This window comes from Lissotriton helveticus, chromosome 8 (genome assembly GCF_964261635.1).
Source record: "Lissotriton helveticus chromosome 8, aLisHel1.1, whole genome shotgun sequence".
NCBI classification, from domain to species: Eukaryota; Metazoa; Chordata; class Amphibia; order Caudata; family Salamandridae; genus Lissotriton; species Lissotriton helveticus.
The window spans coordinates 1,042,315,117-1,042,342,844 of record NC_136069.1 but is presented as its reverse complement, the minus strand read 5'-3'; the positions used below and the strand labels follow the sequence as shown (position 1 = coordinate 1,042,342,844).

At 45.1% G+C, this 27,728-nt stretch overlaps 1 protein-coding gene across 5 annotated transcripts in view; it reads left to right on the top strand.

The window, feature by feature from the left end:
• The window catches only part of MAP7D2 (MAP7 domain containing 2), a 507,532-nt gene that overhangs the window by 314,345 nt on the left and 165,459 nt on the right, over positions 1–27,728 (top strand). For 4 of the 5 annotated variants that reach the window (XM_078657900.1, XM_078657904.1, XM_078657902.1 and 1 more), the window contains exon 5: positions 15,528–15,639. In XM_078657900.1, coding sequence (XP_078514026.1) covers positions 15,528–15,639 — 112 coding nt within the window. Of the gene's footprint in view, positions 1–15,527; positions 15,640–17,034; positions 17,128–27,728 lie in introns of all 5 variants that reach the window. The other variant, XM_078657903.1, reaches the window with a different exon arrangement.

Below are 27,728 nucleotides of genomic sequence, written 5' to 3'. Positions count from 1 at the left end.
CAGATCGGAAATCGGGCAGGGTGAGCACGGATGGCAAACATAAGTGGCAGCGCTGATAACCGAATGCGGGAGGAGAGTGGAGAGTGGAGTAGCTACCCACTCCCCTGAGACGATGATAAACTGTGCCCGTTCAAGAGCCAGTAGTCTCCAGAGCCAGCTCGAGCCCCAAGCGTGGCGAATAAAGTAAAAGAGGTTGTGGTGACTGCCTCGTGTGTGGGCAAAGCAGTGGAGACTACCCATCATCAAATCTAGCCCGCGTTCAGCCCGTGAGGAAAGAGGGCCTGCTGAGAAGGATGGAGCGTTGAAAGCGACTGAATGCGTCCGGCGTCGCCGTGAAATGGACTGCGAAGTCCCCGACCACACTGAAGAACTGTCAACCCGAGGCTGCACGCCAGAGGGCTGGGCCCAAGCAGGCTGTTCACTAAAAGCAAAAGTGGGAGCCTTTAACTGTAAAAAAAGAAAACGTTTTCACTGTTCACCTCGATGAACGTTTATCTGAAGTGAAGACTGTATTGCTGAACCAGTTGATGCCACTTTAGGGTTATCTCCAGTAGTTTAGGCCAAGAAGTGCTCTGGTGAACTACAACTCTGTATTGATTTAAGAAGTGTAAACAGTGCCATCTGGGTGGCGAGTTTTCCGTTGCCACGAATAGAGGATTTCATTACAGTAGTTGGATGGGCCAAGTGGTATACTAAACTGGATTTGAAAGCAGCATATCATTAGGTATTGTTGGAGGCTGAATCACAACATCTTACAGCTTTTGTTACACCTGATGGTCCTTTTCAGTTTTGTAGGATGCCATTCGGCCTGGCATCTGCTGCTTCTGTTTTTCAGCAGGGTGTGACAAGGTTGCTGCAAGAGATCAAGAATGTTGTGGCATTTCAAGATGACATTCTGGTGTTTGCCAAGACCCTAGAAGAACAATATCACACTCTCAGGAGAGTATTAAACGATTTGTGTGAACATCGTGTTACCCTAAAAAAAGCAAATGTGTTTTTGCGGTCAAGAAAATAGAGTATTTGGGTCATATATTATCTTCTGAAGGGGTGAAACCTAAACCAGGATAGGTAGTGGAGGCGATTGTAAAGGCTCCACATCCCCAAGAGAAAGATCAACTTAGATCTTCCCTTGGGATGTGTGAGTTATGTTCTAAATTTGTAAGGAATTATTCAGATATTTCCGTGTTTTAGACTCTTGTTGAAGAAAAATACAGGTTTTTCTTGGTCAAATGTGTCAGAGAAATTTTGATTTAATCAAAGAGAAAATTATTTCAGCACCAGTGCTTCAACCATATGTGGCTGGTTGCAAAACTTTTGTTACTGTGGCTGTAAGTGCATACAGAATTGGAGCGGTGCTTTAACACAGTCATGGAACAACGGACTCTACCATTGGATTTGCTTTAAGAAGATTGTCTGATGTGGAAACCAGATACTCTGTGATCGAAAATGAGATGTTGGCTTGTACTTGGAGTGTTGAAAAATGTAAGCCATATCTGTGGGGAAGATCATTTTGTCTACAAACTGATCATCGTCCTTTGGTGGACATTTTGAATTGGCACAAAATTAAGAAATGTACTGCTAGACTTGCTAAACTATCTGTCAAGTTGCTTTAATTTAATTTTGAAGTGGCATATATTCCGGGTGGAAAGAATTGTAAAGCCAATTGTTTATCAAGGCTACCTGTTGTTGATCAAATGGAATCTAATGAAGATGAAGTTGTAGAATGCATAACAGCATTGATTGAGGGTCGGGTTGTGTGTGGCAGTGTGCAGGAATGGTGTGACATGGAGACTAATGCTGTGGATCTTATGGTTGTCATGAAATATGTGTTGGAAGGCTGGCCAAGAGAAAAAAAATTAAATCTACTTTGCAACTGTACTGGAAGGAGGCTGATGAGTTATCTATTGAGAATGGTATTCTGGTTAGAGTAGAGAAATTGATTCCTCCTGGGAGTTTCAGAATGATAATAATTGAAACAGCCCATGACGGTCATTTAGGCATGATAGCTACCAAACGGCGCATTAGAACAAAGTACTGGTGGCAACTTATGGACAGAGAAGTAGATGAAGTGGTCCGGGAGTGTGCTCAGTGTTGTATTAGCGACAAACTCTTGGTGACCTCAGTTCCTGAGCCTAGGGTTGTAGTGAGTCCGTATAGTGTGTGGAAGAAAGGATCAGTTGATTTTGTAGGTCCTTTTCATGTTCTTCCCGGCGCAGATGAGGTATTTCATTGTGTTGATGGACCAGTTATCCTCCTGGGTTGAGATTAAAGGTGTGGCTGAGCCCAACACTGCCAGTGTACTCAACTTTTTCAAGGAAGTATTTTATAGGGAAGGGATGCCAGCTGAAGTTTTCTCTGACAATGGGGTACAATTCACTTCGCAAACACAAGGAGATGATGGACGCAGCGCTGATACTTTTCAGACACTCTCCCCCAGTCACAGATCTGGGTTGAATCCATCATCATTCTTTAGCTCACTTCGCCACCTCAGTTCAGACCCAGCTATATGCAAATCAGTCTTGGCCCTATGCCTCGTGGGAATAGTCCAGCCCGAACTGCCAAGCCAGGTCTTCCCTGAACCGGAAACAAGCATCCTGGGACCGGTCGCTGTGTAACACCCTTCATCAGCCAGGCTTGCTTGAACCCAGTGGCAAAGTGAGCAAGGGACCCACTTCTGGGCATACCCTGCCAACTTAGGGCAAACAAAGCAAACACAAGGAGATGATGGACCGAGCGCTGAAACTTTTCAGACACTCCCCCCCAGTCACATATCTGGGTTGAATCCATCATTATTTTTTTGCTCACTTCGCCACCTCATTTCAGACCCAGCTATATGCTTCACTTCCACATCTATGCAAGAATTATTTTTCAAAAATGGCATTAAACATGTTCGCACGCCTCTGTATTGCCCTCAATTCAATGGAAAAGATGGGAAGATTTTACGGAGTATTAGTAGAATGTGTACAGAGTGCACTAAGTTATGAAATGGATTGCGCTGATGCTATTGGTAACACCATTTGGGCTTATCGCATTTCTCCGCATTCATTCACAGGGCAGGTGCCTTTGGAGCTGATGAGAGGAAGGCGTGTCAGCTCATGTCTTTGTCCTGATTGGATATCGGGTGTTATCAACAAGGAGGTGGATGTAAAAGCATTGGCTGGGAAAGCCAAGGCCACCAGTGATGAGGTTAGCAGGTTCAGAGCGAGTGAAATGGAGAGTAAGTGTAAGCACAAAAATGCTGTTGAGGTACAGGTCAGTGCTTGGGTTCAGGTCAAAGATCCTCTACTGTTGAGGAAAGGTTTGTCCAAGTTTAGAGAACCCATCCAGGTAAAAAGGGGTTTGTGAAATTCTGTACAGATGGCCATGGGCAATAGTAGAATTTGTCCTGTGTGGCGAGGGTTTTTAAGAACGTTATGGAGGAAGGTGTTAAGAAAACAGTTGGTCAAGAGTTGATTGGAAACCAGGTTGTTACCAAGACAAGTGAGGATCTGTTTGGGTTACCCAGAAGTAGTTCTTGTGTCAAGAAAATACCTAGAAGATTTTTTGACTAAATTCTTGTGTATTGTTGTTGTTGTGTTTGTTTTGTTTGTGGGTGTTATCTGTGTGGTTTGTTTGGTTGTTTTTTTTTGGTTTGTTCTTTTGTTGTTTATTTGTGAAGGGGAAGATGTGTGGTATAGTTTGGTGTAGCATGCAGGGTATGACATATGGGGGTTCCAGAGTGCTGGAGAGAGCGAGAAGACGAGAGACAGGACGGTTGGGACGGTGGTCGACTCTTGTGCTCTCTCTATCTGACACTTGCAGATGTGACTTGGATTCCATCAATAAAGACCAGCTTGGTATGTTATTCAGACATCCAGAGTCTATCAGGTAGGGTTGATGATCTGAGGTTCTTTGAAAGACATTCCATTTTTAATCGGGCAATCCATCAAATGTTACCACGGACAAAGGCAGCATGGGGACTTCAGTTGTAAACATGGCACGCACCGTAATTATATATGTATAGTGGAGGAACAGAGAGTTTGGCATCCAGGATACTCTGCCTTGTTTTTGGTGCAGTATCCGGTCTTCCTAACTCCAAATAAGCCCCTTATGTTTTTACCTCTGCCTTTTTATCTTTGTACAATGGAGTCTTGTTTATTCTTGGTGACAACCACAGTGATCAGATGATTGTAGAATGACACAGGTAAGGCCCGCTTGTATGTAGCTGAGGATTTACGAATGACGTGAACACCTGTGTATTAGGGTAGATTACTATACCCTGTACAGTATAGCTGTTAGAGGGTTCAGAGAAAAAAGTTAACATTTCCCTTAATTTGTCTTTATTTATCTTCATACTGTGTCAACCCCCACGTGTGCGCTAAGTGCACCTTCAGACAACTGTGTGATTTAACCTTTAAGATACTTGTAGGAAGAGAGAGCAAAAAGTAAACATCAGTACAGCAAATGCCAAGCAATAAAAGAGAGGACTGATGGAAGTTCCTGGACGGGCTAGATCGAACGAAACACTGCATCGTGTGTGCTCCATATTGCAGATGGGAATGATCTCTAGATAAGATTGAAAAACACACACCTATGGGAATAGATAAGAAAACGTTTCCACTCAAATAGTATTGCATTTGCTCTCGTGCAAACTAGTCCTGATACTAAGTGCCAATTTAAATGTTAATGTCCTAACTACATTGTTTTTTCTTATAAAAAGCTCAAGAAAAACATTTTTGAAAAAATATTTAAAAATCTATAAAAAATATTTTTACATTAGTACCTTATTTAGCCCATCTACATAGAATTCACATTCCTTGGATTGGAAAAGTATGTAAGAAATCTAATTTCTATATTAATAGAGTTCCCAGAAATCTCTACTGCTGGGTTCATCAGCAAAATAAAGTGCATATAAAAGTTAATGACTTAAAGTGGCCCTAGACTGTGGTTCTCTGAATAACCAATAGACCCAGCGATTGACAACTGGACAGACCTCACCACCGAAGACACACTGAAGACAATGAAGTCAATCCACTCAGGGGCCCCTACGGACCCCTGCCCCCACCACATCTTCAACAGAGCCGCCAACACCATCGCATCCATGCTCAGCCACACCATCAACCGCTCCCTGGGAACCGCTTTGTTCCCCGACAACTGGAAACACACCAAGGTCCTACATTAGGCCAGGGAGGAGATGTACAAACTGTTCGAACACCTCCAGGTACTGGCACAGATCAGACCCTCCAGAATTTCGCGGTTTGACGCAAAATCTGCACTTTTGTAAAAATGCGGCGATTTTTACAATAGTGCCCGCGAAACTGGCACTTTTGTAAAAAATGCGGCGATTTTTACAAAAGTGCCCACGAAATGAAAGGCGTGCAGGGAAAAGGTTGTATCTGTATGGGATGTGATTGTGCGGAGCTTGAGAAAGGTCCGACTCTGACCAGGTAGCGTGTGTAGCGTGAAAAAAGCAAAGAGGTCACCAGGGACTGTAACAGTTGTGTTGCACCACCATCTTGGGGAGGGCGGGGGCGCATGGCAGTAGGTTTAATTGCTCAGACTAATATTATGAGCACAAGTAAGAGTGTTGCCAGCAGCTGTGGTACACGGGATCCTCAGAGTCAGGATTGAAGTGTTTGCAATAAAAGTATTTCAAATATTCAGTCTGGGGTGTTTTGGGATCATGGCCTCGTTGATCCACAATAGTTGGTGGGCGTGATCTTGACATGGTTATGGCCGTTCAAATGTGGCAACTTGTCAGGTGTATGGAAAACACAGCTGTAATTGACGGGGGAGGGCAGGCGTCCGAGTCTGGCAGTGAGTATGATAAAAAATAGTGAGGTTGATAAAAACAGTGACGAGTATCCTCGTAATCCCCTTCATCAAGATATGGTTGACAGAGGGAAGGCAAAACAAGGGATGGGTTGGAGGGGTTTTGAAGTTCATATTAGAGAGGGGGGTCAAAAAGTCCTACTTAATCAGGCTTAATCTGTGTAGGCTCCATCTCCGGGGATAGAAGGGGTAACAGTATCTACGAGGACAAACTCACCCTATGAGTGTGGAGAAAAGCCCTGGTTGGTGTGGTTCATGGGCGTTGACATTGGGGAGGAGGAACTTAAACAGAGGAATTAATTAATAAATTCAGCCCAGGGTATGTCGTCATTCAATCCCGGAGTGCTGGATCTCAAACAAAACACTCAGAGTTGTTCTTGTGTGAACAGGGTTTTCGCTGGCCAGCAAGGGTTGGAGTCAATAATGGTCCAGCGCAAACTGTCTGGTGTGTGGTGTGCCTCAAGGAAGTGTGAGCACCTTTCGGTATTTGTTTTTTTTCAGCGGATCATGCTGCGGTGCTCGCTGATTGGTGATTTTACTGGTCTCGTTGTCATTCCCACACACCAAAGTTGACAGGGGCATGTTGTATCATTTTTAGTGGGTGAAATTCCATATGCTTTACCCTCGGGCGAAGGAGATGACACCCTTAAGGGCAGAATGGTGACACTTGGTGGAGTGGGGCAAATGGTAGGAGAATTATCACTGACTCTTGGGACCAGAGCCAGATACCAGGCATGCTATATAAGTTCAACTCGGTGATGCAGTCCCAGGGATAGGAAGAGGGCCATTCAATGGTTAGAAGAGAGCAGGAGTTTGTGCTTTCCCAATATGTGCGGCCTTGGGAAGATTGGCTAGGAAGGAGGTGAAGTTGCCAGACCAGAGGTATTATAAGTTCACATTGGTTCTTGAGCCACTGAAAGCTAGGAATAGCAATGCTATGCAGCTGGCCAGGTCGCCTACAGGGCTTCTCAGAACCTACACTAAAGCAAGGGATAACAGCTTTCACCTGTGGGCTGCTTCCTCTGTTCCATATTCCAGGCTGCCTATTTCAAAGCGGAATACTCTGCTAAAACAGTTTCCATTGATTTAAGGCTGAAAATGAATGATTATGAGTAAAATAAAGTGTCGCAAAAATGCCGCTAAATTTCCATATTTGTGCCGCTAAATTTCCATACTTGTGCCGCTAAATTTGCTAATCTATGCCGCTATATCCTGGGGGGGGTCTTACAGATGACGACTATGATATGGCAGTCAGAGACCCAAATTACCTGAACAGATAATGCCATTAGGTCCCGATCACAGGCGACACTTTCTGGACCACCGGAATGGAGAATGAGATCCTGATGCAGGAGATGTGGGAGGGAAGACCAAGCCCTTGACAACTCTCAAGCAATGGAGAAAGCCAGCTCGAATTGTGATAAAATGAATAACTTTGCAAAGGTCTACAAGAGCTAACCGAAGGCCCGGGGGCCAGAGACCAGGATAACCCCAACCAGGTCCCTCAGGCATCTCAATGTGGCTGACAACGAACCGAAGAGCATAGTACCCTGCCATGCTTGGACTCTGTAAGCCAAGACCTGGATGACTCCGAGGGCGAAGAATTGTTCCTCATTTCCTACATAGAACACATGAAGAAGAGCCACTGGCTTTAGTGTGAAATAATGGTTGCAGGAACAACTATCAGAGCTCTCATCAACACAGGGGCATCAGTCACCTTAATGAGCGACATGCAGTATGCCCACCTCAAACCTTGGCCTCCACTAGGGTCTACACCTTCAAGGGCAATTAACCATTTTCACTCCTGGGAGTGATGGAAGTCACAGTGAAACACTGAGACAATATTCCACATTGTGGAATCTCAATTTAGTGGGTGTTTGCCAGAGCAATTAAAGCTAAGCAGGTGGAATACCTAGTGTGCCAGTTCCCGAATCTGTTCCAAGGACTGGGTGCCTGAAAGGGCCACATGTGAAATTGCACAGACACAAGTCTGTGAAATCATTAGCGCTAAGGCATCATAGAGTTCCTGCTCACCTAAGACCCCTGGTGAAGCAAGATTTGGAAAAGCTTGAAAAACTGGATGCCCTCTGTGACCCCCATGGATATTCCGGAGAAGCCACAGCAACCTGGAAGAATCAGACTATGCATTGACCTGTGCCTACTCAACAAGGTGATCAGAAGAGAAAGGCATTTAACCCCTACAATGGACAAACTCATCGCTGGTCTGAACAGAGCCAGGTGGTTCTCCAAACTCAATCTAAATTCTGGATATCATCCACTGCAACTGGATAAGGACAGCAGGTGTATAGCTACCTTCTCAACACACCTTCGTTTGCAGTGCTTCAAGCGCTTGAGTTTCAGGATCTCATCCACGGCAAAGGTGTTTCAAAACACCACCCAAGAAACACTATCCGGCCTGCATGGAGTCATGAATATAAGTGACGACTTCCTCATCTACTTGACAACAATAGCAGACCATCCCTGGCGGCTACACGTGACGTTGAAGAGGCTGAGTGAATGTGGTATGATGCTTCTCCATTACAAATGCTCATTCTTCGAATATATGGTCACAAAAGACAGCATCCGAGTGGACCACCAGAAATCACAGGCCATCATACGAGCACCAGTCCCCTGCAATGTCTCTGAGATCTGCAGCTATCTTGGGATGGCGACGTATTGCTGCTTGTTTGTTCTGGGCCTGGCGACGCTAGGTGACCTGCTCCGTGCCCTCACGAATACAGAAGTGACTTGGGTCTGGGGTCCCAAAAAAGCAAAAGCATTTGGAGACCTCAAGAAAGCTCTTTTGGACAGAGCCACCATGCCTTACATTGATCCGGACAAAGCAACTGATCTGGTGGTGGACGCCAGTCCAGTATGGCTGTGGACAGTCTTGATCCAGGAGAGGGAACCAGGCCGGCCGGTGCCCATTGCATTTGCCAGTCGAACACTCACCGCTACGGAGGCTCAGTATGCCCATATCAAAAGGGAGGCCCAGGTGATCAAGTGGTGCGGCGAATATTTTCACCTCTACCTACGTGAGTGACTGTTCAGAGTAATAACTGACCATCAACCACTGGTCTCCCTATTCAGAGGAAGTGCACTGCATCCACCCCCTCGAATAGAGCGATGGGCCGTACAATTGCAACCATACTGATTCGAAAATAACCTTCTCAAAACTAGGGTCCTTGCCGGAAATAATTTTTGCCCTCCTTGGCATTCCCAACGAAATAAGGACAGACAACTGGCCACCTTTTCAAGGGACTGCATTCCGAAACGTTCTCCGCGAACTAGGGATCAAATACAGGAAGGTCACTCCACAGTGTCCCTAGACCAATGGAGTAGTTGAGCGGTTCATGTTCACCCTGAATAAAACCCTTCACATTGGCGCTCAAGAGGAAGCTGACTTGGAAATAGGCCTCCACAGGTTCCTCACAACATACAAGACCACGCTACACTGCACCATCCAGTGTTCCCCCTGCTTGTTAATGTTCAAAGGACATCGACGTGACCTGATCCCCCATTGGGCAGGTTGGAAAACTCCCAGATATGACCCTGTCAACACACAAGAAAGAAGGAAGCACACAACGATCAGACGAGCAGGAGAAGACCGGCCCAAACTCCTAAAATAGCCCCAGGAGACAGAGTGCTGATTCGGGTCAGTCATCCAGGGGGAAAGTACCCAAAGGGCCCATGGATGGTTACGGCTGTGAGTGGAGACATGGTGACTGCCACTAGAGGAAGTGAGACGGTGGCCAGAAATGTGTCCTGGTTCAAGAAGGTGATAGCCCCATCTAAGGAAGAGCAGAATTAGGAAGAGGTAAAAGACACTGTGGACCCTCAAGAGTGGGATGGACACTCACCCCGCATTTCCGTAGGGGCATGCAATGGAGAAGGACACGCTTTGCAGGGACGGCAGCATCCCTGAATCGCAGCACACTGTGTTCAAATCGATTCAAGGTACTGTGGCCGGATCCGTGGCACGGAATCACCGATACATCCTGCGGCTTAATCCGGACCCAAATTAGAGACTCTGATATTGTGTGTGTTGTCAAGCTCCGTTCTCAGAGATTTTAACAAGTATTAACGTTGGCGGGTGTAATAAGCCATCAAGCCCACACACATTGACCTCCATCCTGATGATGAGGCATTCAACCCCATGGCTGGGCGCGGCTGCTGGGTATAAATAAATGGAGTTGAGACCACCTGGGGTCTCCTTCCAGAACAGCAATAAGGTGTGTGTCCAGTACTTTGCCGCATGCACCTCTAATCGGCCCTATCCCATGGGCAGGGCGTTCCCCTGCACCACAAAGGGTATGCAGAACTTTATTTGATTAACCCCAGGGCTTTAAGTGGGCTGGGTCTAAGCACAGGCAGTTATTTTCAGGGGGCCTCGAAACGGGTCTTTATCTGGCTCTATTTTCGGGCCCCGCAAAGGTAGTCCGTTTTCTTTTTTAGGTCTCGCCTGGCATTAGCAGCACGCATGCTCTGCTCTCGCCATGCGAGGGCTTTTAGAATCGATACAGATTCCAAAGCGTGCACGCGGAGGGACAGAAGATGTGCATGCGGGGACTGGATGCTTTACTCGCAGCGTGACACTCTGGGGACTTTTTTTCCCGCCGCCAGTAAAGCAGCCAGTCCACGCGTACACATCGATGAAGCTATTGTAAACATTGCGCATTGTGAGCACGGGCCGCCTGGGTCTTCCTTGTTTGTCTTGGAGTCGGCTGACATTAAAGACTGCCTTGACTTTTCATTGTCCGTGACTCTCATACGCCGGAAACCTCATAACACCAGTTTCACTCAGCCACAAATACAAATTAATTATAACTGGAGGGCTTTGGGTAGGTGTTTGTAATGTGCATGTGTGCTGTGCAGTGCACATGCGCCCGCGACACCGAGTCAGGAGGGGCCACGCCAACGAGCCCTCTACTAACAAAGGCAGCCACGTGTTTATTTTTGCATTGCGCTTTCACTTAAGGTGAAAGCGCGATGCAATTATATACAAGTGGCTGCCTTTGCGCAATGTCGAGAGCTTGTTCATATGTGCTGCAGCTGGTTAACTGCGCAGTTCGCCTCGGACGCACTTATTTATTTATTTAATTTGCCACACGGGGGAAACGTAGCGTTTCGCAGCACTATAGCAGTGTGCTTTCATTTTCTGCACAGTCCGCCTCTAATGCGCATCTTTAGTTATTTAATTACTTTCATGCAACACCGTTAGGGGTGTATGTAAACCAACCCGTAGCTCTAAAACTGCAAGCCTTTGTCACCGCCTCTGTAGTTTAGGATTACAATTGGGGGTGGGGTCGCACACTACTAACACACCAGCGGGATCGCCCCTAAGGACTGTGGTAAGTGTAGTTTGTGTTCCGCGATGCATCTTCTTTCGAATCTCTGCTATCTTCGCTATCTTCGCCATCCCTGGACACGTGTTTCGGGGTATTTACCCCTCATCAGCAGGGATTAGGCCGTGTTCTGGGGTTGCCGGTGGCTGCCAAATATTGCCAGGTTTAGTACCACTCAGGCGCGCAGGTGCGGGGTCCCAGGCTCGTCAGCCAACTGCTCGAGGGAGCTTTAACATTACAATTGGGGGTGGGGTCGCACACTACTAACACACCAGCGGGATCGCCCCTAAGGACTGTGGTAAGTGTTGTTTGTGTTCCGCGATGCATCTTCTTTCGAATCTCTGCTATCTTCGCTATCTTCGCCATCCCTGGACACGTGTTTCGGGGTATTTACCCCTCATCAGCAGGGATTAGGCCGTTTTCTGGGGTTGCCGGTGGCTGCCAAATATTGCCAGGTTTAGTACCACTCAGGCGCGCAGGTGCGGGGTCCCAGGCTCGTCAGCCAACTGCTCGAGGGAGGGAGTCCTTAGGGGCAATCCCGCCGGTGTGTGAGTAGTGTGCGACCCCACCCCCCTTTTTGTAACTTTAAGCTCCCTTGAACTGCCGGCTGACGAGCCTTGGACCCCGCACCTACGCGCCTGAGTGGTACTATACCTGGCAGATATTTGGCAGCAATCGACAACCCCAGTACACGGCCTATCCCTGCTGACGAGGGGTGAAACCCCGAAACACGTGTCCAGGGATGGCGAAGACAGCAGAAGATCGAAAAATGATGCATCGCGGAACACTTAACTACATTAACCAGAGTCCTTAGGGGCAATCCCGCCGGTGTGTGAGTAGTGTGCGACCCCACCCCCCTTTTTTGTAACTTTAAGCTCCCCTGAGCTGCCGGCTGACGAGCCTGGGACCCCGCACCTACGCGCCTGAGTGGTACTATACCTGGCAGATATTTGGCAGCCATCGGCAACCCCAGTACACGGCCTATCCCTGCTGACGAGGGGTGAAACCCCGAAACACGTGTCCAGGGATGGCGAAGACAGCGAAGACAGCAGAAGATCGAAAGATGATGCATCGCGGAACACTTAACTACATTAACCAGAGTCCTTAGGGGCAATCCCGCCGGTGTGTGAGTAGTGTGCGACCCCACCCCCCTTTTTGTAACTTTAAGCTCCCTTGAGCTGCCGGCTGACGAGCCTGGGACCCCGCACCTACGCGCCTGAGTGGTACTATACCTGGCAGATATTTGGCAGCCATCGGCAACCCCAGTACACGGCCTATCCCTGCTGACGAGGGGTGAAACCCCGAAACACGTGTCCAGGGATGGCGAAGACAGCAGAAGATCGAAAGATGATGCATCGCGGAACACTTAACTACATTAACCAGAGTCCTTAGGGGCAATCCTGCCGGTGTGTGAGTAGTGTGCGACCCCACCCCCCTTTCTGTAGTTTAGGAGCCTGACTTGATGGGGGAGTATCAGCCCTCGTGTAAGCTTTGTGGGGCATTTTTGGAGTGCGCCCCATTAAAGCATGGCACAAGAAACTAGTCGCTTCAGCCTTCCCCCCCTCCCCTTCCCTTCCCCATCGTGTATGGCAACCCGGCCTGAGACAGCTTCCCGGGCACACACAGTACTTTACAGGTCTTTAAAAGACAATTTGCATGTTAATGAGGCTTAGTTGTTTAAAACACTACCAGAGAAGGGCGGTGAACTATGGTCCACAAAGAGCAACTGAAAGCTTTCTGGTTCTTTACCAGAAACATCTGCCTGTCAATGGTTATCACCAGCCTTTTCGGCCCATTAAGAGGCTGGGTGGATGAGTATAATACAGGGTGGTTAGGATCGGGGGTGGAGGGTGCACAGAAAGAAGGACGGATAGGTGAATAAAGGGCGAGTGGATGGATGGCGAGATGATGAATGGGTGGATGGATGAATGAATGTATGGATGTATGTATGGATGGATGGATGGATGGATGAATGAATGGATGGATGCATGGACCAGTAATTAGGATAGGCGGGTGGGCTGATACATCCATAGGATAGGTTCTGGGACAGATGTATGTATGGGCGTAGGGATGGATGGATGGCACAGTGCTTAGGATAAGCGGGTGGGCTGATAGATGCTTAGGATAGGTCCAGGGACACATGTATGTATGGATGGATGAATGAATGGATGGGTGGATGGATGGAAGGATGGAAGGATGAATGAATGGATGAATGAATGAATGGATGAATGGATGGATGAATGTACCAGTACTTAGGATAGGCGGGTGGGCTGATAGATGCTTAGGATAGGTGCAGGGACAGATGTATGTGTAGGTAGGAATGTATGGATGGATTGAAAGATGGTTGGATGGCGCAGTGCCTAGGATGGATGCAGGGCTTTAAGTGAGCCGGGTCTGAGCACCGGCAGTTATTTTCAGGGGGCCTCGAAACGGGCCTCTATCGGGCTCTATTTTCGGGCCTCGCAAAGGTAGTCTGTTTTCTTTTTTTTTTTATTGGACTGCAGTGAGTGCATGCACATCGATGTGCGCATGCTAATTTTGCTCACTACTGGGAAGTGGAGAAGTTATGCTAGGTGAGCCGCCTTGTAAGAGGAAGGAAAATCCTTTAAAGAGAGTGTTTACCGAAGGTAGGATAATTGGAGGGGATTTTCTTAAGCGTACTATGCTAGTTATTTTCATTTAGACCACGCCCCTACTTGGATAGGCCACACCCCTTTAAAAGGTTTGCCCAGCCCCTTTTAGAGCACCCCCAGGTTTTTTTTCCACGTAAAGCCCTGATTAACCCCAAAGCCTCCACCCACCGTCCTCCCCCTCCCCCACTCCCAGAAGAGTAGCTTGTTCAGTAAGATTGGTGTGGAGGGGGGTGAGCTTCAGATTTCCCAACTGTCATGCTGGCATATCTAGTTAACATATATTATCTGAGAAGCAGGACATAGGGTGGCTTAAGGGGCAGTGGAAAGGGAGAGCATTGTGGTTTGTTAGCGGTACTTAAAAATAAATACTTTGTAAAATAACCAGCATTTTATAAGAACTTCAAAACCGAGAGAGAGAAAAAAGAAATATCCTAGGTGAAATCCAACGGACATCTCACCATACCCGACCGAAAGCACCTATACCCAACTATTTACTACATAACAGGGGTAACACCCCAAACACCCCCTGCCCCCCGAAACTACGCCCCAGCCTCCTCTACCCATGCTGACTCTACCCCTATCCACGGCTAGCATCCCTCTCCGCATACAGCACTTTAGTTCCACGTTAGGGATGTGAAGCACTATAAAATGGGTTTTCTGTACAGTCCTATTGCCAATTATAGCCGGTGTCACTATTGCATAAGTTAAAATGATTCGACCTTGGAAAGATGAACGGCGGAGATGGACTTTAACCAGTGTTCGAACCTGTGTTGTGCAGACTGCACAGTTTTCGGCAGCAGTCACTAGCTCATCGATCTGCTGGCCAGCCGCAGAATCTATGATTTGTGATCAAGGTTGGTTCCTAGCACACTCATATATATATATATATATATATATATATATATATATATATATATATATATATATATATATATATATATATATATATATATATATATATATATATATATATATATATATCCACTTTATTTTTCAAACCTTTTTTCTCAGTCTCTTCTCTAGTTGTAGCATGAGATGTGTATGGAAAACCCAAGCCCCCTCCGATTTGTTTGCAGTAATCGGTGGTCCCAAAATCATTCTCCTCACATAGAGAAACGATTTGCTGGTCTGTGGTATGCGTTGTCTATTATTTACTTTTATATAGCGCTTTCTACTTTGCGGGGGAGTGGGGGGGGTTGTAGTACGGTACTCCATGCGATACTCACTTAAATGTGCCATTAAGAGCATCAGTGTTACTCGTTGGCTAAATATGGAAAGCGGTTGCCTTATGTATGCATTACTCTGGCGTCTGTGTAAGATTCGACATACTGTAATTGTATTTTTGTGGTTTGTCCGAAGAGTCTGTTGACTGCAACCATTACCCAGAAGTGGGCTGGGCTGCGGCGCCAGGAAGGGGTTAATGCTGGTCGATGCTTCTGCTGTGAAGACGCGGGCTGGTGCACGGTGGCAGCGGCTGCTGAGCCACTGATGCAACCTGCGTTATTTACTTGCAGCGGCCCCAGCTGTGACCTCATGTGGTCTTCAGGGGACTAGGGAGAGGCGTCTTTAGGGCTGGGTGGCAAGCGTCACTGGTGCAGTCCCGTCCTCTGACGCGTGCTCGCTGGATGGATGGGGAGGAGGTGAGCTGAGCTGCTGCTCCTGAGGAAGGAGAAGATCGCGCTGCTTCAGTTTTTGTGTCACTCTTTATTGACGCTGTCTGTCTGTCCCTTTCGCACCCCAGGACCGCCTCGGAGCCATGATGCGGCGAGCCCAGGAGCGCAGCCAGCAGCTGGAGCAGAAGAAGCGATGGTCCTGGGGCGGCACCCTATCATCCGGCGCGGGCGGCAGAGACGGTGAGTGCGCCACCGGGCGGGCGTGGGGGGCTCCGCCCTGCGAGGCAGCCCGGGGGCGGCGGGAGGAGAGGCGAGGCCGGCTGCCTCCGCGGGCTGCACTCACTGCTTCCATCTCAAGGTTACATCCCTCATGCACACAACGCACAGCTGGGACACTGTGCTCTCGTATCATGCTTTTAGTCATCTGTTCCAAAATTCATTTATTAATTACCTCTTTTATTTTATAAATACTAAGTTAAATCCCATTCACGTCACCCCCCCCCTTCCTAATAAATGTACAAGGCCGACTTAATGTTTGAAAAAAATCATTTTTGGAAATGTTATCTTGAGCATGCTACTCAGTTTAGGCCAGGGTGCCCGAGAAAGTGTGCCCGAGCCATCGCCTTGATTTAATTGAACAGTGTCTGTTTTTTAGTAATGTCTCATTGCATACTGTAATTTTTTTATTAATTGTAAATTAGATGATATTAGGTCTGGGGCCTTAGAAAAATCGTATAGACTTAGCCAAGTGTTGAACTCGTTTAAAAAAAATAATAATATTCAAAATTATTTTAATAAAGTAATACGAGTTAAAAAGGGTGTTAAGTGGGGATTAAGTGACTTCATTTGCAAGATATGAAATAAAAATATAATATTGCACTCTTGGAATGTTTTAAGACATCATTTTAATTTGCTGCTCTTTTTGGTTGGTTCCGCTGCAGGTCATTATTTCTATCACCACCCACCATGTCGTTTATTCTGCTTTCCATACTCACGTTTATAATGCAAGTGCTGTAGTCCCAGTCAGTTTATGCGAGATTGGGCAGCGGGCCGTGACTTGCGTTTCTTGTCCGGCCCTTGCAGTGATGGAAACTAGGGGGCCTCGCCCCTCTGGCGGGCGCCGGAAGATTGCCTGGAGTTGGCATGTCGAGGGTGACGTTATTAAGAGGCACCTGCTGTCTAGGGAGGAGGCGTGGGCTCCAGGAGGTAGACCGAAGGAGGGGTGGGATGTCAGCTCAGAGCACATCGACCCACGGTGGCATGGGGAGTGGGAAGCCGATACGTGGAAGGAAGGGATGCTGATGTGCACGTGCTCTTTGGGGAATAGGTGGCAACAGCTGCCTCCACTCCCCGGGTCCTGCGTCTCGCCCAGAGACGCCGCCAAGCAGCCCTCTGTATATTAACCACCAGTGCTTGTTAAATGGGCGTTGTGTATCCGTCCGCCATCTCATTGACTTGCTGCAGCCTCCTGAGTGCGGCCTATCACTCACTGCATGCACCATGAATGCCGAGTTTATTTTTTATGGAGTGGGGAGGGTGTAAGTGCACTTTCGATGTGACGTCATGGGTTGGCGCGAGTTAAGTGCTCCTGCTGTAATGCTGTGCCTCTTTTTGCTCTGATTTTCTGCTGTGTAGGTGAATCTGAAAATACCCCGTCCCCTCCTTTACCGGCCAACACCCTTCCTCCAGACCCCGTGACCTCTACGGCGGCCGCCGAGTCCTGCAATGGTATTCCGATTCCTAGCACCACAGTCTTTGTGTCTCCGTGTTCCTAATGAATCATTCCGTGGTCGTGTCCATCCACCACCAGTGTCTTCTAACTGCACCTTGAGTTTTGTTTTTTCTGTGTGGTGTTGTACAGCATTGTTGTGAATTGTGTGAACGGGTGCTGTCTTTTTGTGTTTCTCTTTTCACGCCTTTTTTCGGGTTTTCCATTGTGTGACATCCTTTGAGCATGACTTGCATCACAGAGAAACATCTCATAGCTCCCTCGCCCATGTGTCACCTGAATGGCTAAAGAATTGTGATGGTTGGCCCCTGGCACAACTGTGTGTGTATGTTTTGTCGAGTGCTTAGAGTTGCACAATATCAATTCATGTGAGATATTCGAAAAAAGTATTTGGTAGTTTCTTTTTAATTGTCTAGGCGCTATTTTTTTTTCCTTTTGAGCATGCTATGAAGAAGAGTTCTCATTTGCAGTGCATGGGTGGCAGGGTATGTTTCTGTTCTAGCACGCACATCTAAAATCTCGTGTTAAACGTTACGTGACTGAGAGCTGCACCGCACCCCAGTATCCGCAGAAAATGCCTCGTTTTTTGTGCAGGAATGAATGAAGTCATTATTTGCTCTGCAAGGTACCCCGCACAAATTGCACACATGCCAGGGTGTGGCACCGCTGTCCACTGCAAGACAGGCAGCCCCACCATTGCTTAAACCCTGAAGGAGCAGAGGATTCAGCATCATGTTTTTAATTTATAAAGTAGGTATTACAACTAACTGTAAGTCTTCTTTCCTCACGTCCGTGCCACGCTTTATTCACTCCTGTTAGACCAACAGTGTTATGAAAAATTCAATTAGATCCAAAATAGTGGTTTGTCTGAATTTGTTTCAGGTTGGCTTTGCTTAGGTGATAGGGAAAGAGTATAGCAATAAACTTTGTAACCAGGCTGTTAAAAAAAAATATATATATATATATATATCTCATCCAGTTCATGCATGTTCAGTAAATTTTATTTGGATACATAACTTGGGCCCATTTTATTCAAGGCAGACTAAACACCACTTTAAGACTGCTAGTTACACGTATCAGTCACTGTAGAAAGCCAAAGTAAGGGACAGTCACAAGGCCTTAATTTTAATATCGGCCTATTTATGATGATTGAAATGGTCACATAGTTCATTCGAAATAAAGTGAAGCCTGAAAGCAACTGGTGGGGAGTGCATTTGGGCATCTGACACTTAATTGTTTTTTTGTGTGATGCTTCTGTGCTGTCATTTCGGTGACAGTTATGACTTTGCTTGTTAGAAGATACCCTTTCTTTAAAGTCCAGAAGGTTGGTTTTAACACCAATGCGAAGTGGCTAGGATTCCAGATTCTGGGGCCTATGATTAATTATTTGGAGATGTTTGCTACCCCTATTGCCACATCATTTTGTGATTTCTTTAGTCCCGTGATGCTGTTGTTAGGCTGCCCCAGAGACTCGATGTTGCTGAGCTTTGCTACTTTGAATTGTATCCCGAGGGTGGGAGTTCTAATATGTTTTCCTGTTTCTTCTCTATTTTATTTTGGCAGCGGCTGCTTAGAGTGACTTGGTTTGTTTGTCAGTTTGAACTTGAATTGCATGGCAGTTTTTTGGCATTCGACTGTGGTCATATTAGGGTTGTCACCTGACCAGTTTTCTACTGGCACTACTAGTATTTTAATGTCTGGGTCTGCCCGAAAATAGGCAAAATCGCCTTATGAAGGTATTTTTTTAGCCCTTATCTGTACATACTTTAAACTGCAAGTATAAACCGAAAACATTTTTAAAATGTGTTCAAGAGCTGCGTTAAGGATCCCTGACTAATTATTAAAGCAAACAAATACAGAAAAGTCATGTTAGGAATGATTGCATACGATTTTGTTTAAAGTCGTAATTCAAGTCAAGTTTGGGCCTTTGTAGGCTCTTAAAACAACAACATATGGCCAGTATTTTTCTCTTGAAAAGGTGGCAACCCTAGGTGGGAGTTATGTGCCATCTAGTATCACAGGAGGAGGCTGGGAATCATTTAGCAGTGCTGTGTGTAGAGCCTACTTTAAGCAATTAAATGTTATTGGTCTTGGTTTCTGTCCAGTGCTTGTTGGTCATGACCAGTCAGTGTTTGGTTATCTCAATGTGGTTATTGAGTTTCTCAGTCTCAAGCAGATACCCTAACGCTCAGATCTTTTTCTGACGTTGGAAAAGATCTGAGCGTTAAGGTATTTGCTTGGAAGCATGTCTCTAGAGTCGGTAGAGAGGGTCATGCAGTATTCCGTTTCATGGATGTGTTGAATCTGTTGTTGAAAGAGTGCAGTGCCATCTGCTACTTAGGTGGTGATTTTGAGAGAGTTCTATTTGCTCATGGTCAATTTGGGATTATTGGTTAGTTATGAACGCTGAGAACCACCTTTGAGTTTTCTCCATAGTTCCAACTGTGTCTTTGATGTTGGAGAGAAAAATCAAATGAATTGCATTAAGTAAGACGTCCCCCCTCCCACCCTCAGATTGGACTACAATAATCTCAGAGATTGCCATCTTCTATGTGTTTATGTGGTTGGGAATGGATATTTTTTCCAATTTGTTTGCCACCAGCGAGACTTAATGCTGCACTGTGATTGTTTTAGTTTCGTGCATCCAGATTGGACTTTTCCGGATGCATGGAGATCCATACTTTCTTACAGTGGTTGTAGACAGATCCACTTGTGAATGAGGCTTTGTGTAGAGCATTTAGTGTATGTACGAGATTGTCTGCAGGTTACCAATGTTTGGTGGCACTATTGAGAATAGAGTTAAGTTCTCAGGTGCAGGTGAATTGTATTTAGTGTTAATAGCTCTGCCACAGTGGATTGGAAGAAGGTCAATAGAAATTTACTTCATGAGGAAACAAACAAATGTAAGTTTATTTTCAAGTACAAATATTATTACAAATGTAATTCCGGATTCACCACGATCTCATCAAAGGGCATTTGGATCTTGAAATTAATTGTGGCACACTTACATTTCTATGTATTCATTTTGCTGATAACCATGAGTTCACATTAGATATTGTCATGCCATACAGGGTTGTGTTTTGAAATGGTGGCTGTTTTTTGGGTCTTTTTGTAGTAGCATTTTTGGTCAACATCACAATTTAGTCTCTCTTTGGCAGTGGCACGCGAAGTAACACTGTCAACTGGAAGTCAACCTCTCAAGAGAGGTACTTCGAGGAGAATAGCAACACTGAGCAATTGTCGTAGTCTGCTTACCGGGCTTCAGTATTCACTATTGTGCATGAAGCCATTACGTATCAGCTAATGCTTGAGTTGGAGAGCTTTTTCCCCCATGGGGGGTAGTAAATTGAAAGTGTTAATAGTGTTCGCATATGAAAAAGGGTGTGTATTTGACACAAGGCAGACACATCGAGCAGTAGGTCTGGCGTTTTTACTGGGTGGTGCAGCACAGCGCTTGGTGGAAACAGATCAGTGCTAAAAAATGGAGGTTGTGACCCAAGCATGTTGTACGGCATTGCCGGATCTTTAGTAAAATAAGGCTGTTTGATTTTTGGTTTACTGACTAATTCTCTTTGACAGTTCATGTTGTTCTTTTCAGGACTTTTCTTTTCTGCCATCATAAGTTGCAAATTTGATTTTGATGAATGGAAAGGATAATTGTTTGCTAATTAAAGAAAGCAAGATGTTGTCATGTCACTGCTGTGAGCAGGCCTAGTCTATCCTTCTCTTTCGGGCACCCCTCTGGTGAAAGTATTGAGATCTACCTTGGCAAGTAAAACGTGTGACAACTAAGAATACAATGGACATCCCCACCCACCCACTTCCTACTGCATTCATTGAGCGCTCCACTTCTTTGTTTTATTTTTTGCTATCTAAACACAGGTAGATCCTGTTCCGCACTGGACATTTCTTGTATCCATCCTTTGGCTCATGCAAATAAATCCTGGGGAACTAAAGCGCCCTCGAGCTGAACAGTGTCTATCTACACGTTGCAGAGTCTGCAGCACAGGGGAGCTAAACTTTAAGAGATTTTACACAAGCCAGTGACCTTTGTCCTGAAGGACCACAGATCCACCATAGCAAGCTTCGCTGCCTTACAATCACAGCTCCAAATTATTCAATCAATGAACTCTGCCAAGACGGGTCTTCTTTTCATCCTCTGAGCTAGGCAATGCCTTTGCTGCCATTTCAAGACACCTTTGTTGATGCGTCCTCCATTTATTTATTACCTACCACATTGCCCGTAGAGGGGAGTTGGTTTAGATTGTACCTCTTACAAATCCTGTAAATATACTGAATATGAAACCTTCTATAGGAAGAATGCAGAAATGCTTCGAACTTTCCCTTAACTCTTGTGCCAAGTCTCCTCAAGACTCCCTTACAAAGAGTATTACAGAAGCATGCTAAGGCACTTCTGCCCTACTATAACACAAATGAGGAAAAGCACCATTAACTTGCACAAGGGATTTATCAAGCACATCTGCTTCTGATGATCAAAATTAATGTGATCAATTTCCTTATTAACAACAGTGCCCTTGGCTGATCCACTGGGATGAAACAGTTGCCCACTTTGAAAATGTTCCTTGATAGGCGGGTGAGTATGTACCCGCAGTACCTCCCATGCCGGGTCTCCGCATGATGCTCTACCCATATTGTCTCCTAATCTTGCCTTCACTTCTTTGCTGTCCTTTGCGGGAGCACCTAACAGTGCCTCTGCTACTGTGGTGTAATACTTCATTGCACGTTCCAGTAGATTGCACCCCTTCTTTGCTGTCTCCACTTCCATAGTTGAAAGTGTACTTGAAATCCAATGTTTAGCAGCTGCCTTCCTCCTTTCTGGAGAGGAGTTGTGACATATAATTGCTGTGTCTATTTTTACCTTTTGCTAAAAGAGAGGTTTGTCTGGCATGTAATCGTGAATGTTTGGGTTGGTGTTCACTCCAAAGCAGAGCTTCCTCTTTCCAAAGTGAGGTTCACAGGTGTATGCTCCTGGATTTTTTTAACCACTTCTCAGAAGTGATAACACATTTTTCGGTTTGGTGACAGTCTTTGCTCCCTGGCAGAGCTTTTGTCAAAACACACGGAAAACACACAGAGGGGCTTTAGATTATTCCCTTTTAGCCATTGGTACGTTTGGGTAATTTTACTTCAACCATTGCTTGTTTGAAGTGCCTTTCAAATTTTGTATCAGCCCACAGGAGTATTGTGTAGAGTGACATTTTGCTGCTGTGTCTGGTAAAGGGGATAGTTGAGAATCACACCACTCTTGACATCTGTGCACCGTAAAACTATCCCAGCAAGCAGGGAGTCCTCTTTTAGCCCAAAAAGCGATGCACCATTTTAAGCATAGTCCCTCCTGCAGCAGCCTAGTGTTTTACAGTTGTGTTTGGCAAGGCACAAGAGCGGTTGAGCAGCTCAATGCAAATGAGTCCGTATTCTCTGCTCACTGCAGCTTCTTACCACTGTACCAGACCTTGCTTGTTTTTCATTGGCTTCTGCTTCCAACATGAAAATACATATAAGAACCCTGTAGACAAAGAGCTATTTGTTATATAAATTAAAGCACCCACTAGAAAAGCTCTTTACCTGAATCATCCTCAATGAGTTACTGAACTGGTCAAGTCATTGCATTACAGATTCCCACATCGATGTGTTTCAGGGAGGGTTATTCCACAGTGTGATGCCACTGTCCCTTGTGGCCAGCAGGGCTCGTGTAAGTGGAGCATTGCCCATTCATTGGGGTTATTAGATTTTTCGAAGGCATTTGATTGTGTCTTCAGATCTAGGTTGTGGTTCACATTACAGAGCAAGGTTGCCCAGCATAGCTTAGTGCCCATAATATCCCAACTCTATATTATTTCTGGGGCAGTTGGGGGGGTCATCAACACACATAAAGAAAGACAACAGAATTAAGCATCCCAGAGTGAGGCAGCAATGTGTTTTGACACTTGCTCCTTTAGCATTATTATCAGTGATTTTTTTTGTCTATCTGAGCTCAGTTCTGGCCAACTTCCACGCCTTGGTTTCTATAAGAATTCAGGTATTCTTTCATGCCAGCGAACTTCATGTAGTGGACCTTATGACTGTGCAACTCCAAAGGCGGATAAACCGATTTGTGAGGTATGTCGATGAACAACGGTGGCAAATAAGCACTGAGAAAAGCCAAGCACTTGTGCTTGATGAGACAAAATACAAAGCTCCTGGAGAATCAATAATCACAAGCTCGAAAATGTCCTGACTATAGATACCGGAGTTTCATGTTTCATCAGAACCAGTCATGGGGCTCATTTTATAAAAAGTAACACTGCCATCAACAAGAGATTGGCCACTGGTCTATTAAGTTTCAACCTGAAGTTTGGAGGATGATCTGTGACTCCACTGGTAGTGCTACATAGCAAAAGTCCCTATGTGACCTACAGCTCTCATGTATGAAAGTTGACCACTGTTAAAACAACTGAGAAAATGGCGGCTCATTATACCATGGATTGTTAGGATTAGATGAAGAAACTTCAACAGAAGCAATAACACCCATATTTAAAGATGACTTAAATGAAATAATGACTAATCCAGTGTCCACTCTTTTTAGAATTTTGTTTTCTTATTTTTCGGCAGAGACTCTGTCAGTATGTATCTTTAAGATTTATCTTCACCCATCTCACCAGCATGTAGTTAATACGTATCTGACTGTGAACAATAGATGGGCACTCAAGGACTGGGAGTAGTTTTCCAATATTAAACAATGTGCGTACCTGTTAGAAAGACTAGTATAACAAAACAGTTTAAAGGCAAATATATTTGAATTACACAGTCACTAAATCTTCAGATATTTCTTGTAGTTCCCTACTGGAAGGGAAGCTCTGGCTTGTAATGTATGACCAGGTTCAACTTGATTCAAGGTAAAATGTAGATGCAGGCGAGATTTAACCTTTTCCCCACAACGCTTGGAAGTAAAGGCATGGAGTTGAAAAGCCCTATGTACAAAAGAATGCCATTGTTTGTGGAACAGATATAGTAACAATTCCTCATATTATGTTTACTGCGAAGACCTAGAAGGTCTTTGCAAAAAAGATCTGAAGTTATGCCTCTCTGAAAACTCAAACTTTGCAAGAACAGATTTGTAGCATTTTTCTGAACTCTAAATGCTGATATGTTTGCACATTAGTAGTTATGTTTCTTAATTAATATAATCACTTGACACGGTTTAAATGGCTATTTTAAAATTTGAAAAAAACATTTTTACAAACACTGTCAAGTGCAGGTCACATGATAGTGGACGGAAAGGAAACAATAGAAGCAGCACCTACAAGCCATATAGTGGCGACAGGCAGCCAGAGGTAATCAATAATATATTGCTAAATGAATCCAAAATGGCCTGCCTGAAATTAAGTATTGAGGAGGCGTAAACATTGATCAATCTGAGGCTTCTCATGATTTAGTCTCCAAACTTTAGCTAATTTTTCATTGACACATTTTGTCAAATGAAACTTGTATTCCCCATAGGTGCCAATGAGGTACCCCTACAAAGTCCATACCACACAGTGCACTTGCTAGTCTCCGTCTCATACACCTGGAATTAGCACCAGACCTCACTTATATGTTTGATGATCTGCTACCCAAAACATTCTCCTTCCAACCCTCCAATGGATCCAATGTTTAACTGGGCTAAAAAGGTCTAAGCGAAAAGATCCTGCCTCCGGACTTAATTTTTCATTAATAAATCACTGCAACAAAGTAGTACTGCTCTCACTTAAAACAGAGCGTGTAACAGAATTGTAATAAACATGCCTAGGATTCCTTAATTCTGACATATTTTTTGTCCTTCTGCATATTTGTTTATTGCTATACGTTTGGCACAGTCTTCTCCATATGGATGGCACAGCCAGTGAGCCATTTTTATCTCGATTTTATCTGCAGCCTTCAGAACCATGGATCACAATGTCCCTTTTATTAAGCATGGAAACAACAAAAAATGCAAATCGTACACTAGAAGAAACCGGAGTCAGAAACGATAGACAACAACCATATTTTGTTTATCATTAAATATACTCCTGATTATTGAAAAAAGGGAAAATACAATTTCTTTAAAGTAAGAGATGGACAGTGGAGAGAGATTTACAGAAAATAAATAGAAGGAGAAAAATAAACACTGATATACCCCGAGGCGACTCCACAGAGGAATCCCCACTCCACTTGAAGGGAACCAAAGATATGACTCCTGTCAGCTCTAGTGCGACAACCAAGCACAGAAAAATTACATTTCATAGACACATACCATTCTCCCAGCCTGTAAAACCATTTAACGTTTTCCTTGAAAATTAAAATGGATGCCTATAAGCCAGGCGCCACATTGTCGGGGCACATTTCTGCAAAGATGTGAAAATGCCTGCCTTCCAACAAGAATTGTGATTTCTAATTTTGAACAACCCGCAGAATACACTACACCACTTTGCAGAAGCCAAAACAATCTTCACAATCCCTCTAAAGTTGATGTCCATCTTGTGCTTTGACAGTAGCTTGTATATGTTTTGCACCAATAGTTTATACACTTTTCCCTGAAGCACCAACAATTCTTACCTTACTTTCTTCATTGCAGCACCCCCCAAACACAGGTAATGCCCACAGGAACCTTAGGTGGGCACTCCTCCTCATATTGTCTAGCATGATTCCCTGCTGATCAAAATTTATCAAGCCATCAATAGCGTAGGTTTTAACCATTGACAATTCTTCTAATGTCAGCTTTGTTTCATAAACTTGACTCTCCAAAATCTGCAATTGGAATTTGCGACAGCTTACTCAATATTAAGGGCCCAACTTAGTAGACCTTCAATTTCTTCCTCCACAGATTGCATGGAATCAGTGCTCTTGTTTTCCTGTTGTTGTTGTTGTTATTTAGGACACTGAAGGAAACTAGATGCTGTCACTTCCCTAGATACCCGAGGGTAATCTGGAGACGCCTATTTGCCTCTGCCCCCCCCATTTCAGTTTGTGCAGAACCATTGTACGAATTATTACTTTCTCTTAGTCTTAAACTAAGACATTTTGCCAGATTACACACACTGAAATAAGACTGTTCTCCTGGTGAAAAGGCACTCAAGCCTGAGGTGTAGTCGCTTGTAGGTATTGAACTGGAGGAACACATCTCAGTGGGTAGGCATAGGTTTCCTCTCGCAAAGAAAGAACACAGATCAAAACCATGTAGTCTCTGCTGCCCCTTGGTGCTGCTACCTCTACCCTCACCTAATGGCACCTTAAGTGTCTGAAACCACAATGTGAGGTCAAACATCCATGGGCTACATAGGAGTCGCAGACCATGCTAGCAAACCAGACAGCTTCTCAAATGTCAATGTCTTCAGCTTCCACCATGGGCCGTGATGTAAAGAGGTGGTTGCAGTTGTCACCAGCACTGCCGCATGCCCTTCTGCTCGGGCGTTCTCAGCTCAGGGCATTGAAAGAGGTACAGACTCCACACTCACTGTTGTCCGTCCACAGCAACAAAGAAAACCTAAAGTTACACTGCCATGACGGGCACACAAGCCTGGTTCCAGCACCTTGGAATTAAACGGGCAAACAAAGAAGCAGAGCTATCAGAGAGAGCTCACAGGCTCTGCAGACATCTTGGTACCAGCCAGCCTCACCTCTCCTCACTGTTCTTTTGGACAGTGGTCCAGGCAGGGAGTGTTATGGATTTATCAGAAGCATTACAGAAAGCAAAAGGTGACCTGGTTTTGTTTGATGCCGTCTTGTTAACTGGTCGACTACTGGAGAGCTTTGCTGTTGTTTTAACATATATCCCTTTCTGTTAATCCAGTTTCTTCGAGAATGGGTAGTTGCGCTTAAATTGTATGTAAACAACACCCCTAGTTACTCTGGAGGTGTTTTCAGCAGAGTGTAATTTACTCCATTTATGGGTGGCTCAAGGCAACCCTGGAGTGGATGTCAGATAGAGGTGACCATCTTTCTAGACGAGGCAAAATTTTGACATCAGAAATTTCCTTAATTTGGTGAGAGAGCTTTAGACAGTAAAAATGTGACGGTATCCATTGTGCAGATGTAGGTCAACATGAAACCAACATTGTAGGTGTCTAAAATATTGTAAACCCTCCTCTTTTGTTGTGCCACACTTAGGGACCTGATGCCATTTTTAAGCTTCAAACATTAGTTTTTAAGGTGGGTGAATACGTGAATTATTGACATGCCTTCACAGTGGTATCTCTAGCACACCTATTCATACACCCCAGGTGACACACAAGTTACGAGGTTCATTCGTGGCCTAGGAAATTCCCAAATAAATTTCACTCAAGCCCATCTTGAAAATTCGAATTTCTTTGCAATGGTTGCCAGCAAGGGTTTGTTATTAGATGGCTCGCTTAACGTTCAAGTGACTTGTTGGGCAGCTACTTGCTACTGAAATCGATCTGCAGCACTAATTAAAACATTGTGCTCAGAATACAAGCGAGTGATTCCCCTTCTCATATACAATCTAGAAACTAAAGATGCAAGGTGTTCCATGTTGAAGGTAGCTAAAACGTGATCTTTTCCCTTCTGTTTGATATCCTGCATGGTCGTTTTATCTCTGTTTTCCAGAAATAAACCTCGAATG